This window comes from Misgurnus anguillicaudatus, chromosome 21 (assembly GCF_027580225.2).
Source record: "Misgurnus anguillicaudatus chromosome 21, ASM2758022v2, whole genome shotgun sequence".
NCBI classification, from domain to species: domain Eukaryota; kingdom Metazoa; phylum Chordata; class Actinopteri; order Cypriniformes; family Cobitidae; genus Misgurnus; species Misgurnus anguillicaudatus.
The window spans coordinates 55,364,484-55,383,538 of record NC_073357.2 but is presented as its reverse complement, the minus strand read 5'-3'; the positions used below and the strand labels follow the sequence as shown (position 1 = coordinate 55,383,538).

At 36.4% G+C, this 19,055-nt stretch overlaps 1 protein-coding gene across 1 annotated transcript; it reads left to right on the top strand.

Moving 5' to 3' along the window:
* Positions 1 to 7: 7 nt before the first annotated feature.
* Positions 8 to 18,825, top strand: adgrg3 (adhesion G protein-coupled receptor G3). Its single transcript, XM_055214167.2, has 12 exons — positions 8 to 198; positions 387 to 456; positions 588 to 678; positions 5,219 to 5,341; positions 5,493 to 5,609; positions 5,958 to 6,006; positions 6,941 to 7,032; positions 7,531 to 7,646; positions 12,167 to 12,432; positions 15,219 to 15,327; positions 15,407 to 15,696; positions 17,993 to 18,825. The coding sequence occupies exons 1-12, from the start codon at positions 138 to 140 to the stop codon at positions 18,142 to 18,144; spliced, it is 1,536 nt and encodes a 511-aa protein (XP_055070142.2). The 5' UTR covers positions 8 to 137; the 3' UTR covers positions 18,145 to 18,825.
* Positions 18,826 to 19,055: the final 230 nt, after the last annotated feature.

The window sequence follows — 19,055 nt, the reverse complement described above, 5'->3', positions numbered from 1 at the left end:
TGTTTGTGAGTAAACAGGTAAGTGAAACTACTTAAACACGACATGTACCATGACGTAATCTTACAGGAAATCACAGGACATGCGCTTTTACAAAATCACTCGACATACGCTCAACACTTCAGCGTAAGGAGAGCAATATGAGAGATTTATACCGTTTCATTATTTGGATATTATCCTACAAATTAATAACTGGACAAGGTGAGTCTGAATATGTTCTTCATTTTTAGATTTCAGAAGCTAATGTGTAAAGTCACAAACAGTTGATTATGATTATTAACAAATATTTCTGTGTAGTGGTATGAATTTATAAAGATTTTATGAATGAATTTAAAATTTTTTGAATAACTAAAGTCCTATGTACTGATGATATGACTTTATATTTGCAGATAAACCAATTGAAAGATGCGAAAAGGTTCGAGAATATTGCAAGCAAGATCATCCCATAAATGTTCCAAGGTGAGTTCTGTTGTCCAAAAGATAAAAAAAATAGAAATGTTAAAGGATTACTGAAATTCTATAAAACAATGTTAAAAACATGAAAGCCTGACTTTCATTTGATGATGTTAGTGTATGGTGTTTTCATACAGGTGTATGGAGAATTATATGAGAAGATGCTCTATGATTCGAAGCCGGATCCCAGTGCAGGGCTATTATGCACAGAACCTGTCTGACTCGAAGGTAAAACCAGTATTTCTGAAACACTGTTAAAAATAGGTATTTAACGGACACTTTTATAAGCCATTAGTCCATAATTCAAGGGCCCGTCGTCAATTATTCCTTACATATTACACCTATGTGAAGTGATGTACAGCAACTCATCACTAGTCAACATATAGGCAGTTATTTATTTCATAAATCTGATAGTCAATAAAATGGTAAATGTACTGCATTTATATAGCGCTTTCATAGACCAATGGCCATCCAAAGCGCTGTACATATTGCCTCACATTCACCCGTTCACTCACACAATCATACACCGACGGCGGTGTCAGCCATGCAAGGCGCCATCCAGCTCGTCGGGAGCAGCTGGGGTTGGGTGTCTTGCTCAAGGACACCTCGACACTTGGTCAGGTGGAGCCGGGGATTGAACCACCAATCTTACGATTTGTAGACAACCTATATCAACCACTCAACCACTGCCGCCCCGCTAAATATTGACAAATGGATAAAAGAGTTCACATGGTCAAACATCATACAACAACAAGAAACAGAAGTTAAATTGCAAGCATCAGCAGCATGATCTTGGTTTTTGAGACAGTTGTTTGAGTCACGCCAATGGACATAGTTCCTCATGAACCACCTTTTTGATAGAAGAAAAAGAGCTCAGATTTCTGTTGAAAAAACAAAATTGTAGGATGGCAGCAGGCTGTGACCAGGTTTTTGCTGCCATTATTAAATGGTGTGAATGAGCTGTCGCATGTCTTCTCTGAAATTTTTAATTGCTCCCTTAGATTATGTAAAGTCCCAGCATGTTTTAAATCAGCTATATCATTCCTATACCCAAGAAGTCGAATGTGAGTTGTTTAAGTAAGGGATAATGTAGAGGCAGCCGGTAGTTATTGGGAAATAAGCCCCGACAGTGTGATCAGGACCCGACGCGAAGCGGAGGGTCTTGTATCACACTGAAGGGGCTTATTTCCCAATAATACCAGCTGCCTCTACATTATCCCGCTTATTACACGGCTACTTGCTACATAAGAAAACAAACTGGACATGAATATGAATTTTACCAACCCGGTCTCACCCCATGGCGTCGGTGTTTGACGGCGCTTGACCGTGCGTCGGTGTGTTGGCGCGGGGGGTGTACCTTTCGCGTCATTTTTTGACGAGCTGGGGACTTCAATACTATCAAGTCCGTTGCATTCTCTTTCCTCTTTTCTTACCATTTTCTACCATCATCGCGTCGGTTTAGGGTTAGATTTACATAATGACATCCCTACCCAAACCTTTCCCTAACCCCAATGCCAGGCGACAACTGTTTAATTTCGCGTACCTAATAGTATTGAGGACCCCAGTGCGTCGGGGAGTGGCGCGGGGGGTGTGCCCTCCGCGTCAACGTGTTGGCGCATGGTCGGGTGTCGTCGGATGTTGACGCCATGGGTGTGAGACCGTGTTAATTTTAAACATTTTATTGGCATATTTGTTTTAAATTAACATTTTTATCCTTCCGCGAAACTTTGCACAGATGCATAAAATGATCGTAATACCTTATTAAGATCCTCTGCTTCATACTTGTCTGTCTCCATTTTTTCTCTTTTAGCCAGTCTTTGAGAAGTTTTAATGCCCATTCTGTATTTTTGTGTGTGTTGGCTTCGCAGCTGTCATGCTCTATTTTGTCAAGTTCAGTCTCAGTAAGCTGTCTGTGTCTTGTCTTGTGGTTGTCGAGTGTTTGTCACAAGATGGCGCCAAACAGACAGTAATCTTTATTGATCTTTATTGGCGCGGAGCGATTTTACTCGTGCAAGTAGTCCGGCTATGCGTTATTAATTTGGAGCGGTTATTATTTGAAAAGAACGAACCTGCAAATCTCTCAACTGACCAATCAGAATCAAGCATTCCAGAGAGCTGTGTAATAAATGATTATAACATTCTTCAACATTTGGAGTGGACAGCTACATATGCACGGGTTCTGTTTATTGATTTTAGTTCGGCTTATAATAATATTAAACCAAAGAGATTGTGTGACAAACTTCTGGGGTTGGGGGTTAAGGCATCCTTAAGTGGATCCTTGACTTTTTAACTGACAGATCTCAAGTGGTTAGGTTTAACCTGTTGTCAAAATCAATGTCCATCAGCATTGGTGCCCCCCAAGGGTGTGTTTTGTCTCCCCTTTTATACTAATTTTATAATCACTTCTTCCAGAAAAACTCAGAGTTTTTTTGTGATTGTTGCGGCCAAAAATACTTGATCTTGTGGCAAGATTTTTTTTAAATGTGATGGAATATGCGGGATATTTATGCAATTTTATGCAATGAAATTGTTCGCAGCTTTTGCAGTTTTTTGGTGATGTTCACGTCACATAATCACGTCACCTTATAACGTTCCCATGGCAATATGGGACATGACTGCGCTTGTGTGAAGTAAATGCAACATTTTTCAACTTTCTGCTAAGATATATGTAATTTTTGCTACGAAAATGCGGGGAATATGAAATCATGCAAGCCCCGCATATTTTACACATGGAAATCTGGAATTTATGCTGCTGAAAGTGCGGCGTATTTGAAAAAATGCAGCCCCTGCATAAAAATGCGGACTTTGGCTGATTATGTGTTGAATCGTGTGATCGCATAATCACGTTATTCTGGAGGGACTGACAAATTTTTTCTCATCATGACTCAGTCAAGTTTAGCAAGCAAGATCATCACTAATGATGATTAATCGGCTTACAGAACAGAAGTGTCCTTGCTGGCTGAGTGGTGCTTAATTAACATTATAAAACGTCTCGTTCTGGTTCTTCGTTCTGGTTGGTTGAAACGCGTTCTGAGTCGTGATAAAATACCCCGGTAAACCCACGGTTCAGAGACCGCATCACAAGTATCACTGCGCCACTGTTGCTGCGTACTGATTTATGAAAATAAACACCACAGTCTTTAATCATATTTAAATTTTTCTACCTTTGCACAATTATGGCAATATCCAGATAAATTCATTTCGTCAATAAAGAGAAAACGTTCTCCGAGTTGTTTTTGACTTAAATTGATATTTCCGCTATTATCCACTAGATGGCAATCTTACCCAACTTACACACTGACGCATTTACTCAACACAACAGCGTTGTGGTGGATTTAGCGTGATGTGTACGTTTTGATCAGGCTCTGAATCTGATCTCTTACAAAAGTTCTTCACAAAAATGGAATTATCTCCGCTTTTAGCTGAAAATTTGAGAGGTGATAACTGATAAGAGAACAAATGAAGGTAGGATGAAACGTTTTTTTGTTTTTGTTGGAAAGCGGATGGACTGTTCTTTCATTTGATATTTTATGTTTATTTAAAGAAGATAATTTTTCTGTAAGGCATTCAACTAAAACTGGGTGGCAACTTGCTGACGGGGAAAGAGTTAAGCATGCTTCCAAGCATATTTGATCATCATTTCAACAGTTGCACAATATAAATGTTAATGTATATTTTAGATGAATGTTGATTTATAAAAATAAACACCACAGTCTTTAATCATATTTTCATTGTGTCTTTGCTGCGTCTGTGTTGGTTGGGAACTGCGCACTTGATTCTGAGGAACTACTTTTTTTGGCGGAAGAGTAATATTTGTACTAATATAATTTGTACAAACTAATTTGTGTTTCATTTTGTGAAACCCTGCTATGCATATGATGTAACCGTTTTATAAACGCAATAAACCCCGCAAAGCAGTGGGGTTACAGTGCATTTTATAACAGCTAAGGGGGTTTTAGGCACTCCGCTTGGGGCTTATTGCTTTAATTTGTCCCTCAATATCTCCAAAACAAAGGAGATGGTTGATGATTTTAAGAGGAAAATATTAAGGCGCTCCAGCCCCTGGCCATCAATGACAAAACTATAAAGTTGACCACCATATCCTTCAGTCTCAAATGGAGCCTCAAAGTCAGCCAGATTGTTATAAAAGCTCATCAACAATTTAGGAAATTTTAAGTGTCCAAGGTTGGTATGCTTCACTTCTACAGGGCTGTGATAGAGAGCAATCTTACTTTCTCCATTACTGTATGGTGGGGTAGCTGCTCGACGGATGATAAGTCTGCACTGAATAGGGTAGTATAGCTGCGTCAAGAATAATTGGGCTGAACCTCCCTAAGATTGGTGACGTTTATAACACCCGTTTACTTAAAAGTGGTCTGAAAATACTCAAAGATTCATCTCACCCTGCTAATTCGCCTTCCATTCATTTACCATCAGGCAGAAGGTTAGAAAGTAGAAGAACCAAAACCACCCATTTCTCTAATAGTACTTACCCACAGGCTACCCACAACAGCAATCTTTGTCTACCTATACAGACAAAGCTATGTCCTTCTTCTCAGAGTCAGGGTCATTAAATGCAGTAGTACTTTGTTTTATTACTATTCATTGGTAGAAATTCAAGTATCTGTTTACTTTTTTAGATTTCATGTTTTTATTGTATATTTTATGTTGTATTGTCTTGTGTGAGCCAATTCATCAAAATGAATTTCAGGTGATGTGGATCGCTCTGGCAAAATAAAGACTTGTGTTTTCCTTTTTGTTTCAACAGCCAATGTTGGAAACTAAAGAAGGAATCATAGTTCACATCTCCTCCGAGGCCTTACAGAAGAGCAGGAATGAGGGAATGAATACAGATTTAAAAGTGTCACTTGTAAACAAAACCTTCTTTGTGGTCAGTTGCACTTTTGCACATTAAGCTTCGTTTATGATAAAGAATCAATAAATGACTAATACAATAGATGATACCACTTATCTTCAAGTGTCATCCAGAGGTCTCGTCTGCATTTTATAACCCTCCTCTGTGGTGTCTCGTTGTGGTGTAGACAAACTCAAGTCCTGAAGTTATTTATGGAGAAAATGTGTTGGGTGTCTGGCTTGGTGTGAATGAAATACGCAACCTTTCTGAGCCCGTTCAGCTCCGGTACAATAACAGCAATCAGGTGAGAGGATTCCTCAAGGCAGGCAGTCCAGTATGCTGTAGCTTTAAGTTTTAAGGTTAATGCAATTGTATGCACTGGCGGTCTTGTTTTTATACTTTGCTTGCACACTGTAAAAAATGTCTGTAGAAATTACAGTATTACTGGGTATTACTGGCAACTAGCTGCCAGTAACTTACTGTAGATTTTACATTTATGTTATTTACTGGCAACATTTTGTTCAAAGTTAAATGAACATGAAACATTTTTTGACTTTATCTTCTACAGTAAGTTACTGGCAACCAGCTGCAAAATTACAGCACATTTTTTTACAGTGCATGTTTGTACTCTAAAGCTTTACTGTAATTGCAGAATAAAAATGTAAGCTGCGTCTACTGGCATCTTGATCAAAACGGCAATGGTCAGTATGCACATTAATCTGTGAGGAATCTGCACTTTCTGTGAATTGTTTTTTGTGTAAAAAAACTTAAGTTTTCTGTCACTGGGGTGGTACCGGTTCTGTTTTGTACCTTTACAGGTGTACAAAACTTCATATAATGTTGTACCTTTTGGGGTATATTACTATTGTGCACTTTTTAAAGGGCACCTATTATTGCTTTTTTACAAGATATAATATAAATCTCAGGTGTGTCCAGAATGTGTCTGTAAAGTTTCAGCTCAAAATACCCCACAGATCATTTATTATAGCATGTCCAAAATGCCCATATTTGGGTGGGAGCAAAAACGCGCCGTTTAATGTCTGTACCTTTAAATGCAAATGAGCTACAGCTCCTCAATGCCTTAAAGACAGTGAGCGCTTTCAGGTAAAAATATCTGATTAATACAGTCTGAGACAATAGTATCTTGTGAACAGAGTACAACTCGCTGAGGGTGGAAACTATAGTAATGCAGGACTGTTAATGGGCGGGGCTTTATCAATGTGACCTCACATTGATAAGAGAATCAACATTTTTAATGAGGATTAAAAACAATGGAGCGGGTGGATTTTTCTCATCGTAGGGTGGTTGTGTTCACACTGCCAACACACATTATGTCCTTACACCTTGTAAAAGTGGATTTTGCATAATAGGTGCCCTTTATTACAGCATTTCAATGTGTGAACTTGAGTGAACCTTTGAGACTACCACCCCAGTAACAAAAAAGTGCAAAATAATTTTATATATAATATACATTTTTATTTTGCATTGGATTATGCCAAGTGAGAGACATATATTGCTGACATGAAACAACATTTCTGTAGAAAACCCCTATCCCAAAAAAAGTGGGAAATGATAGGTTGTATAAAATAGTTGCTTTTACATTGACGTGTGAATATATGTGTGTGTGTTTGTCAGGTTACTGGAGTACTGAAGGTTGCAGCACGAACGTGACAAACAACGAATTTGTGTGCAGTTGTAATCACCTCAGCTTTTTTGCGGTGCTTATTGTAAGTTTGAGAGTCACTTGCTGTACACTGTAAAAAATGCAGTATGAACTTAAAGGCGGGGTGCATGATCTCTGAAAGCCAATGTTTACATCTCCTGAACAAACACCCCCCTACCCCAATAGAATTTGGACCTTCTTTTGATAGACCCGCCCCACACATGCGCAACCCAGGCAAAGACGTTGTTTAGTAAACACGCCCCTTACTGCTGATTGGCTACAAGTGTGTTTTGGTACTCTGCCCGACTCCGAAGTGTTTTTCAAAAATCATGCACCCCTCCTTTAAAACAACTTGGTTTTGCAAATTCAACCTACTATTGGAAGTTTTGACTTGTGATAAGTTGACATAGCTCATAAAAACAAGTTTAAATTTAATTTAACTTAATTTGTTAAGAAAAATATATTGAGCTGACGTCATTTTTACGGTGTAGTTTTAGCTAAAGCTGTCTTTCAAATCACACTTCTCATTTAAATGTGTTTCTGTCTTTAATATTTCTGAAAGAATCCTAAAATTCCTGAAGAGAACCATATTGTCCACCTCAACTACATTTCTTACGTCGGCTCAGCCCTTTCGATAGTGTTTACGGCCACCGTCGTGATCATGTTTTTTTGTCAGAGGTAAGCAAATTTTCAAATAAACTATAAAAAAATTTTGTTAAAATTGTTAGATTGGTGATAAAGCAGATGATAAGATAAAGGAGAATTTTATGACTTTACTAAAAATCACTAAAGAAGGTTTTTAAAAAATTCTCAAACTAGATGTCTCACCTTCATCAGGAAATGGTTTTGTCTGTTCTTAAAAATATGATGAACTTTGCTCTGAATTAAAACCTCTATTCAGCCACAAGTAAGTTAAATAAAGAGATGTAGGTTAAGAACAGCTGGCAGAAGACAAGGAAATGTTAACTAAGAGTTTATTAATATAACCTTAATTGCATTTCAATGCTCAAACTAGAAAAGAATCCAAAAGTTGTTATAATACCAAGCATTTTACTTCTTTACAACATTGAAATGTAGACATACCCCTGTGAAAGCTGTCAAGAACCCAACATTAGATTAAACAACAGTAATCGAAACCGTGTAGAATGAAAATTAAGTCAAGTGAAATGAATATTTAAGAATGATTACATGAATGGAAGCTAACATGAACAAACAATACTTCTACAGCATTTATGAATCTTAGTCCATGTTAATTTCAGCATTTTATACATTTTTACTTTTGTAACTGTTAAAGGGGTCATATTATGAGATTTTGTAAAGATGTAAAATAAATCTTTGGTGTCCCCAGAGTGCATATGTGAATTTGAAGGGGAAAATATAATATAGGTCCATCCGTCTGGCCCAATCGTGGAAGCCAAACATCATGGCGCGCGTCCTTGCGCATTATGTCTTTTCCGGCGCTTACCAATGACGTTTTTAACGCTACGTAATTTACGTTGTTTTATCTGACTCCGAAAGATAAAATCCTGTTGTTTGTAATGATGAGTCAAATAGATATGATTGTGGAATTTGGATGAACGTTTGATCATTCTTTTTAACTCACATTTCAAATGTAAAACATAACAAAAACAGTTGTAATTAAACGCAAGAGATGCATACCTGGCAAAAGGACAAAGATCTGGTTACAGATTCCTCAAAATGAAATTAAAATACATTATGCTGTGCCAAGGGGTTCATTTCTGAATATAGAAAATTTCCCTGAACCATTTACAAACTTTCCTTAAATATCCAGAGAGAACAAAGCATATAGAAATTTGGTACTGATTGGTTGTTGTAAACTTAGGGCTGTCCTTAATTAGCATACAGTGGGTAATTGGTTTATGCCTAAGAGGGGAGGTGTCTATCAACATTAAATGAAGTTTGCTTAACCTCCTAAGACCCAAATTTTGGTTGATCTTTTTTCAGATTTCTTCCAGCTATTTGGGGGTTAGGAAGAACCAATAAATATAATTAAAAAAAATTCTAAGAACATGAAGCAGTGTGTTTGTCCATGTTTGTGTACAACAGGTCCCAGTTACACAGAATTAAGAATTATGGTGCAAACATCAAAAAAATGTCATGTCCACATATGTGGACATCCAGGTCTTAGGAGGTTTTTACACTTTAACATTGAATTCTGTTGTCATATTAATGGACCCATTGTACCACTTGCACTGAAACATTTAATATGATACCAAACAAGACCAGTCAGATATTTTGTGCAGGTGCAGCATTTCATATACAGTTTGTTCTGAGAGCTGAGATAATGAGTAGAGGGGGAAATGAGGAACAGCTTGATGAGGTGTGAGACTTTGGTCTCCGCACCATGGGGCGGTTTTTCTCAGGGGTAGATGTGAAATGAAAATGATGCAAAAATGGTTTCTTCTGGAGCCTTTTGTCAGGGTTTAGCACCACTTACAACATTTAAGCTCAAAATACCTCACAGATAATTTATTATAGCATGTTAAAATTGTTACATTGTAGGCCTGAACAAAAGAATGTGCCGTTTTTGTGTCCTTTAAAATGCAAATTAGCACTTAAACATGGAAAAAGTCAGATTTTCACGCTATGACCCCTTTAAAATTAGTGTATAATGAACCCACATGAACAATAGTATTGCCATTAACTATTAACATTAATAAAGATGAATAAATGATGAAAAACTATATTGCTCATTTTTAGTTTATGTTAGCAAATGCATTTACGGAAAAAAGGATATGTGCCAAAAGGGGAGCTCAAATGCAAAAGCCGCTAAACGTCACCTCGGTCAAAAATGAAATACTAATATTGACTGAATGCTCTCGGCACATATTAATAGTTCATCAAATACTTTTGCTTAAAATCCACTTAATCCCAGCCTCAGACCATTCAGAAATACCACGTTGATGGCAGAATCCATTAAACGGCACAACAATTTTAAGCAACAATTTTCTTTAAAAGGGACAAATCATGAAAATGTGACTTTTTCATGTATTGGGTCCCCAGTGCTTCTGTCAACCTAGAAAACGTAAAAAGTAGGGCTGCAGCTATCGATTCTTTTTGTAATCGATTAATCTAGCACTGAATCGATCGATTAATCGAGTAATCGGATAATTTTTTTGTGTGTTTTTAAACAACCAAAACAAATAATGCATAACGAAAATGCCTTGGCTGTAAAATGTTCAAGCATTTGGCTTTTATTTCTAAAAAAAACAGAGGTATTTGGCTCCAAGAAATAAGCCTATTTATTTCAATTTTTTACCCATTTAGTGTTTATAAGTGCCAGTGCCAACAATTAAACACTTTCATTTATTAATATGCACAACAGGTTTCATGCTGTAATCTAGCCCTGACATCAAAGTAAATATCTGGTTTATGTACATTTCTACACCTGCAGCATTTACCATTAGGCTTTTAACATATAATATATCATTTCTGGGGTGAGCCTATTTGCTATGGTAACAACCTGTGTGTATGCGCGCACGTGCACTTGTGTTTGTGCGTGTGCACGCGTTCTGTGCGTGAGGATTGGAAGAGTTACACCCCAGTCAGACGTTCAGTTGCTTCATTGCATTTTGGTACTGCAGAAATACATACATTACTTTTCAATAGAACGCTGCATTTGGTTTGCATCACTTGCATTGCGGTGCATTTTAGGTTAAGAATCCGTTCGAAAAATCACAACATCACATCCCGCTGTATACAGTGAATGCATGCTGAAATTATTGTTGCGTGGCTACATAAAAGTTTAAGCATATGTGATGCATTGCGCGATCGGTCTGACTCGCGTGAGAGAGAATAACTTCCTTATGCTAAACTCCAATAAAACAGAGATTATTATTATTGAACAAAATATGTCAGATTACAAGTTGCCCATATATGATTGCACTGTGGTGCCGTTTTTTGGTACACACACCTGTAGTGCATGCGTGTGTGAAGGGGTTCTTTTTTAATCTATACTGTCCTGCAATTGAACGTGAATACGTTTACTCCTTAAAAACATCAAAGCTAAACATCATATCTAGTCAAACCGCATAACGCCATTGCTACAAATACAGTATGGGATTAAAATCAGCGGAAGCTATGTTACCTTGTTTCATCGACGCTTGGTGAAACAACAGTGGATGTTTTCACTTCAGATGCTGAATGTAATGATCCCAAACTTTAGACAGTCTCTCTCTGCCGTTTATGGACATATTCGCTCCGCCATCGCGCCAACTAAATTCAAAATGAACCACGCGCTATGATGTGCTTCCTGAACATTGAACAAAGCTCCGTGTGAATCAGATCTTGGCGCGTGTAGTGCGCGTCATAGGAATTTAACGAGGCTTCGAGGCAGAATTTTTGCCTCGAGGAATTTTTTGAATCGAGTAAATCGAGTAACTCGATGAATCGTTTCAGCCCTAGTAAAAAGATCAACCCAGTAATTTAGTTTTGGTAAACCATTCTCTGCAAAAATGTCACAAAAACAGGTTATTAAAATTTGGCTCCCCTTGTGATGTCAGAAGGGGATAATATTGCCCTTAAATCTGCACTATCCAACCACAGCACTGCCATTTAGTGCAAAGATTGGCTCATTTGCATTTTTAATGACACACCTAAAAACTGCACATTTTTGCTCACACTAACAAAGTGGCAATTTTAACATGCTACAATAAATGATCTATATAGTATATTACTCTAGAACTTCACATACATGCTCTGGGGACACAAAAGATTCATCTGACATCTTTAAAAAGTCTTGTGAAATGTCCCCTTTAAAGTGCACGAAATAAAGAATCGGATAAGCATTTTACAGGATGTTTAGCGAATATGCAACCTATTATATTGACTACATTCTGTCAGTAAGGACAGCGTAGATTGACGGGAGACTTTTTAGATTTTTGCATGCACTTTGAAGGTTTTGCATTGAAAAAACTGCAAATTTGTTAAATACCAAATTAAAAGACTAAAGTGACATTTGTGAAAATAAGGCATTTCAATTACTTTATAACATTTTCATTGCCATTAAAGATAAAGTACTAAATGAAAAAGAGCCTAATGAAAAAAAATGCTCAGGGGCGCACTTACTTAGCTCTTCAAATACAACCTCACGGGAAAGTGTTAGCATTTTATCTGTCATCTTGTTTCTGTGGTATAATGTGCTTATATTAATATATCTTTGATCATTGCCTCCACAGGAAGAAGCATTCTGAGAATTCAATAATCATACATGCACAGCTGGCAGGCTCCTTGTTCTTACTGCACGTCTCGTTCTTGTGCAGCGTCTGGTTTTCAGACCGGAGTGATCAAGTTTGCACAACGTTAGGTCTTATTCTGCACTGGTGTCTCTTGGCCACGTTCTCATGGACGGCCATCGAGGGCTTTCACTTGTACCTGCTGCTGGTGCGGGTCTTCAACATTTACTTCAAGAGATACATGCTTAAAATAAGTCTTGTGGCCTGGGGTGAGTTCAGTAAATTCACACTCTGATCTACATAGTAGCCATCAGTATATAATAACGTTCACTGGATGATGAAATACAACAATGTTCCTGTAGCTCATGGTACACCTTCAGAATTAAAGGTACAAGAAGGTATCAAAAAGTTGGGGTGCATCGTTTTAAAAAGCACAATTTTATACCTGAGTTCATGGAAAGTCGTGTTTTAGTCACGAAAAATTTGATTAATTTATTTGTGTCCATGGCACGAAATTCAGATTTTTTTGTGGCTTGAGCAAAAATTTCTATAAATAGTTTTCCGTGCCTGTGGCATGACTTTCTTTTTCGTTTCATTTTATGTATTGTTTTCCTCATAGTTTTTTTCCCTATTTTCTTACTGTTGTCGCTTGGGGTTGGGGTTAGAATCACTTTCTGTTACATTTTTAGACATCCTAACCTAAACCCCAACTCTAGCCCCAACTCCAGGCGAGAATAGTTTTAAAAGCGGAAGAAAAACATGTAGAAACCAATATATAAAAGTACAACCTAAACCAACTCCAAATCTAACCCAAAGCAACAATGATTTAAAAATAGAAAGAGAAAACAATGAGAAAACAATACATAAAATGACACGAAAAAGAAAGGTGTGCCACAGACACGAAAAACTATTCAAAATTCATGCGAGTGACACGAAGAAGGCTGAGTTTTGTTCATGGACACGAATAGATTAATCACATTTTTTGTGACTATAACATGACTTTCGGTGAGATGATCATGTTGAGAGATGCATATTGGTACCTCAAAGGTATAAAAAAAATGTTTGCACCTTGTCAAATTTACTTAAATGAAACAAGTTAATACAACACAATTTTTTTATTTTATTTTTTGTCTCAACCTATTTTTATAATGTTCAATCTGCTTAAATTTAAAAAAAATTACATGAACTTAATCATTTTATATTGGGACCACATTAATGATTTTTGTTGCCCGTGAATCTGTATTTCCCAGCATGCTTTGCATGCAACTGCCTTTGGAGAGTAATTTTTTTAATTAAGTGTTATTTTATGCATTTTTAGGAAAGAAAGACTTTCTAGTGATTAATGTTGGTTTATCTTATTGATTTAGAAGAGTTTGTGTTATATTTTTACAAATTGTTTGGTTACCATCGTGCAGAAGAGTGGCGCTTGTGGTTAAGTTGTGGATGTGACGTACGTATTTCTTTAACTGTGTTAATGCCTATTTGAAGATCAATCTCTTCTCACATGTTCATCCAATGTGTCATTAGCATGTTAACATGTGCTTATGCTAATTAGTATTATTTAGAGGCTGTATACACTTGGCATTAACATGTGTTTTCGTCGATCGGATCACAAGTGGACGACGTTAATGCCAGGTGTAAACGGTGTTCAAAACGTTTTGAGCTCGTCCACTTTCGACCACTTTCAACCACATCCAGAGGTGGTCGAAACCACTTTCGATCGGATCGCTTTGTAGTTGCGGAACGCACATGTGGTTGAATGCGTTCGAACAGCCATACGCGACCGCCTTCTCTCCGCCCATTTATCTAATCTGAGGTATTAAACACAAGTTTTACGTCTTTTTTGACTTCTGGCGTGAACGTTCGGTGAACAGCGCTATTTTTAGCCTTTCATTGATAAAACTAAGAGGCTGATCTCCGTAGTTTCGTTTTGAAAGCGTGTGAAAGTTGCGCGATCCTATTTCATCAATTGCGCTGAAAATTTAAAGAAAGCTCTTACATACTCATGTACAAAACACTGTGCAGCATGTTTACTTGCTAAACAAGCAGTGGACACTGACATTATATTAGATCGCGTCCATATAAACTCATAATTACTCCCGCTCGGGTTTGAATGACAGCAGAGAGACTCCCCCACCGTCTCACAGACCACCCCCTCATAGTATTCAGCACAGAAGCGGTCGAAAGTGGAGAAAAGAGACGGATTTAAATACCAGGTGTAAACGTAATGTGTCTCTCTCGTCCACTTGTGATCCGATCGATGAAAACACATCTTAGCCTAATACCAAGTGTAAACAGCCCCATAGAAACTGACAATTGGTTTAACTAGACTTTTTTGCTTGAATGAACTTGTTTTGTCTTTGTTGAACAGACCAGAATTAATTGCGTGGAAAAGTTTTCCTTGACTGAATTAAGTTTATTGAACAAGATATTTTTATGACCAATGAAAGTATATTGATTAAGTTGGTGCAACAAAAGATTATTTGTTTAAATTAACTTATTGTATTCTTGTTGTACAAGCCTAAACTAATTTCGTGGAAAAGTTTTGTTGAATTATGTTCAATTATGTTGAATGAACAAACAATTTTTTTGAGTGTACAAACATGTACCGATTTTGTACATATAGACATTTTACAGCGCGAAAACAGCCTAATAATAAATGAAAAGTATTCCAAGCCGCATATTATCATATTTTACAGGACTGTCACAAAATAAATCCAAGAAATATTACCATTGATAATGAGAAAGCAGAAACTACTGTCATTAGAATCGAGAGGGACTCTCAGTATGACTGGAAATGCGTCACCAGACAGACTATTTAGACGTCTTGTCTATAAGTAGGCAAATACAGCCTACATGTTTTTTGCATGTCTGGCGCAAAGTATAAAAAAGGAATGCTTTAGTAATCATTATAAGGAAACACTGAATAATCAATATAAGCCTGTGATTCATAATTACATTGCATAAATAAAAATATTAGAAAAACATGATTTCATATAAATGAAATGTATTATGCATTATACGATCTTAGTACTAAATCATCTATTTTTTAAAGGTGTACCCACGGTTACAGTGATGATATGCGGTATCATTGGCAAATACACATCAGTTTATGGCAAATATGCTATTCATGAGGAAAAAGACAGGTCAACAAACGCATCTATGTAAGGATACACATATTTTACTTTAGCATTTTTCTATGCCAAATGATTGTATTAACTGATTCCCTTTTTAATTGTTTAGATGCTGGATAACCACACAGACTGTGATAAGCTACGTTACAGTAAATGGTTATCTTGGCCTGGTGATGATCTTTAACACGGTTATGCTGGCGGTAGTGCTGATAAAAATGCATAAGTTAAGATCGCAGGATGTTCAGAATAAGCTCAATAAGAAGCGGCTTTGGAAAGACTGGGTTTCTCTCTTCGGCCTCTGCTGTGTTCTGGGAGTCCCGTGGTCGCTGGCCTTCTTCACCCGCGTCCCTTTAAATCTCCCTGTACTTTATATGTTCACCGTTCTCAACAGTTTTCAGGGTAAGATTTGTTTGAACAATTTCAGCTGAAAGAAGGAAATGAATTGCAGATGCATCACACACTTTGCAGAATAAATAGAGGTGTCAAGTGGTGTACCACAACTTTTGTTTAAAACCACCAGTGTCATGTTCTTTGGAGTAAGAAGCAGTGGCATCCGGTGACTTCTCTTCCGAGGGGCAAAATATGTGTTCAGAGTGTCGTTTGTGTTGCTCGTCATGTCGGGGTGTGTGTTTGTGGCGTCATGTGAACCGTGTGCATCATGCGTGATGTCAAAAAACATGCCAGCTGCACCTGCATCGAAAGGGTTTAAAGAGACAAAATACTTGTGAGACACTAACTTACACTCTGATTACACGTGAGATTATGCGAGTATCTGGCAAACATGAGCGTCTCTTTTATCATAAACTGCTTTGAAGCGTCTTCAGCAGGTGGGTGATTCTCACGAAACTTGGTTTTAAAAATGTCTAGCATGAAAATGTAAAAATTGCTTAAATTTACTTTTTTCCCACCAGACATTGAAAAACAAAGTCTGGAGTAAATGGGAACATTAGTTTAAATACTTTTTTTCATTATCATTTAACACTTTTTGTAACATAATTTAAAAAATTTGTCCTAAAAAATCTCATTACCGCAACAGTCAGAAAACATCAACACTGACATATTTTCAAAATGACATGACAAACCTGAAAGAACATAATTTGGAGATTCTGCACATGCATTTAAAATCAAAGTATTATGCTTCTATTAATTAAATTAACATTTAATAAGCATCTGTTGCGGTAATGATAATCATGTCGTGTAAGCATTCTGACAAGACAATATTTCAAATTAACTGTAAAAAATGATCTTACCTGGTAGCCATCTTGAAGTAACTGGTCCATGTGCTTGATCACTCAAAATCAAACTTTATTAAAATTCTGTATGTGTGCTTAAACTGTTCTCAAAAAGTGTTGCGGAGGATGAGAACATCAGGCATGGACACATCATTTTCCTATTTTTTCTTCATTATTATTATTATACATGAATATTCAGTAAATATTTTTTCTGTCATCTAAAGTAGTTTAACAAAACATCCATTTATTTTTTTTCTTAATATTTTTGTGTTAATTTGATTAAATAACAACATAATGCATGTTCAAACACAGCCGGACACATTGCGGTAATGAGAATTTCAGCAGAAAATGAGATAAAATTTACAATTATAAATTCTTATGTTGAAATCACACATTGTGCAAGGTAGAACACAGTATTGTATTAATTCTGATGCTTTTTAATGTATATTACACATTTTAAAGCTAAAATCATTAGTGCCGTGTTGTTTCAATGGTTTCGTGAGAATCACCCACGTATATATTATGACAAGACACGTGATTCACATGAGTTTACATGACGCACCGAACACATATTTTGACATGACGAGCCACACATATGACATGTGCTACATGTTGTGATGAGCTTCGCATCGCATACCCTCGAAAAAGAAGTCACCGTCCACCACTGGTAAAAAGTAGCATATTTGTTTAATATACTATTCGAAAATATAAAATTAGATTTAAAAATTGCATCGCTAATATGTTTAAATTTGAAAAACTATAATATTTGTTGGATAACATTTTTTTTTGTTAAATTAAGTACCACCTTTTATTGATCTCTCACAGTTTTAAGCCGTATTTTGTACACTTTTTAATGAAAGTGTGGATAGTTTTGGATACATCAATGATGCAGAAGTTCTTGTTAAAGGGGACATATCATGAAAATCTGACTTTTTCATGTTTAAGTGCTATAATTTGGTCCCCAATGCTTCTATTAATCTAGAAAATGTGAAAAAAGATCAACCCAGTATGGTAAACCATTCTCTGCAAGCATGTGAAATAATAGCTCATTGAAATTTGACTCCCCTTGTGATGTCAGAAGGGGAAAAACCGCCCCCTTAATCTGCACTATCCAACCACAACACTGCCATTTAAATGCAGAGATCAGCTCATTTGCATTTTAAATGACACACCCAAAAACGGCACATTTTGCTCACACCTACAAAATGTCCCCTTTAAAAATCTCGTCCTACGAGAGTTTGCATGTATTTTGGATCATGGAAATATGTATGCTTATTATTAAGACAAAAATATGAAACCACGAAACCACCCCCTAACCTCAGTCACAAGGGCGAAAGCAAATCTTACATGAATGTGGTCATACGAAATACCCACCTCATAAAATGCTTATGAGTTGACATGAGATTGTGTTTGATTAAATAAATGTGTTAAATACATTGACTGTTTTTTTTTCCATTGTCTAGGTGTTTTCTTGTTCCTGTGGTTTTTGACGCTTACGTGTAAAGCACGAAAAGAGGAATTTGTCCCATCAAAGGGCACGATTAACGTCAGTTTCCAGAGTACTGAAGAACACATAACCACTAATGTTATTAGTAATATGACTGAGAAGAAATAATATTCAAATGTGTTTACATAAAGGCTTCATCCACCCTACTGTCATAGTTTTACTTCTGTTTTCCTGTATTTGTCCTCGTGTTTGGCCTTAGTTCATTTTCAGTTTCATTATCTTCACCAGTTCTCCATTAGTTTAATCATCCTATGTTGTCATCACATTTGTCTTGTATTTCTATCCCTGTTTTAGTCGTGGGCTGATCTTCTTAATGTTATGTGTGAATATCTTCAGTTGTCCTGTTTGTTGTTTTGGTATCAAAGTTTATCATCATGATTGTCTCCTTCGTCCTCCTGCACGCCTGAATGTGACACTTACATCTTCAGTTTAGTTCATTTTTTATTTTATTAATTAGATAAGCACTGTATATGTCTTAAACAGGGCTTTAAATATGACCCCTAGGGATTTTTGTAAAATAAATGTACCATAATTTAATATTAATAAATCAACAATGACCATATTAACTATAGTAAATTCATTATATTCATAACTCATAGTTTAATTGGTAAACATTTTCAACTTAAATGTTTTACTTAAAGTGAGAATTTTAATTGAAAAAGCTTAAATTTTTAGGCATTACTTGAAGTAATTTTTTTGTTTCATATGGTGATTTTGTGTCTATGCTTGTGTCATCCATCTTTTTCCTTTTTACTTATTTGTATGGTTGCACACACTTTGAAAACTGTTGGTTTTATACCTTTTTTGACCCAACGCTGGGTTAAAAATAACCAAGTATTTTTTAGTAGAATTTTTGTACATATATTTGGACCTTATCCTATTTTCATTGTGTAAAATCGAACAAATAACAAAACACTAAAATACATCTGAGTTTGATTAAGTTGATTTATGTTTATACATCTAAATTTGCTCTGAGTCAGCTGAACCCCCTTGACCTAAATTATTTACTTGAAGTACGA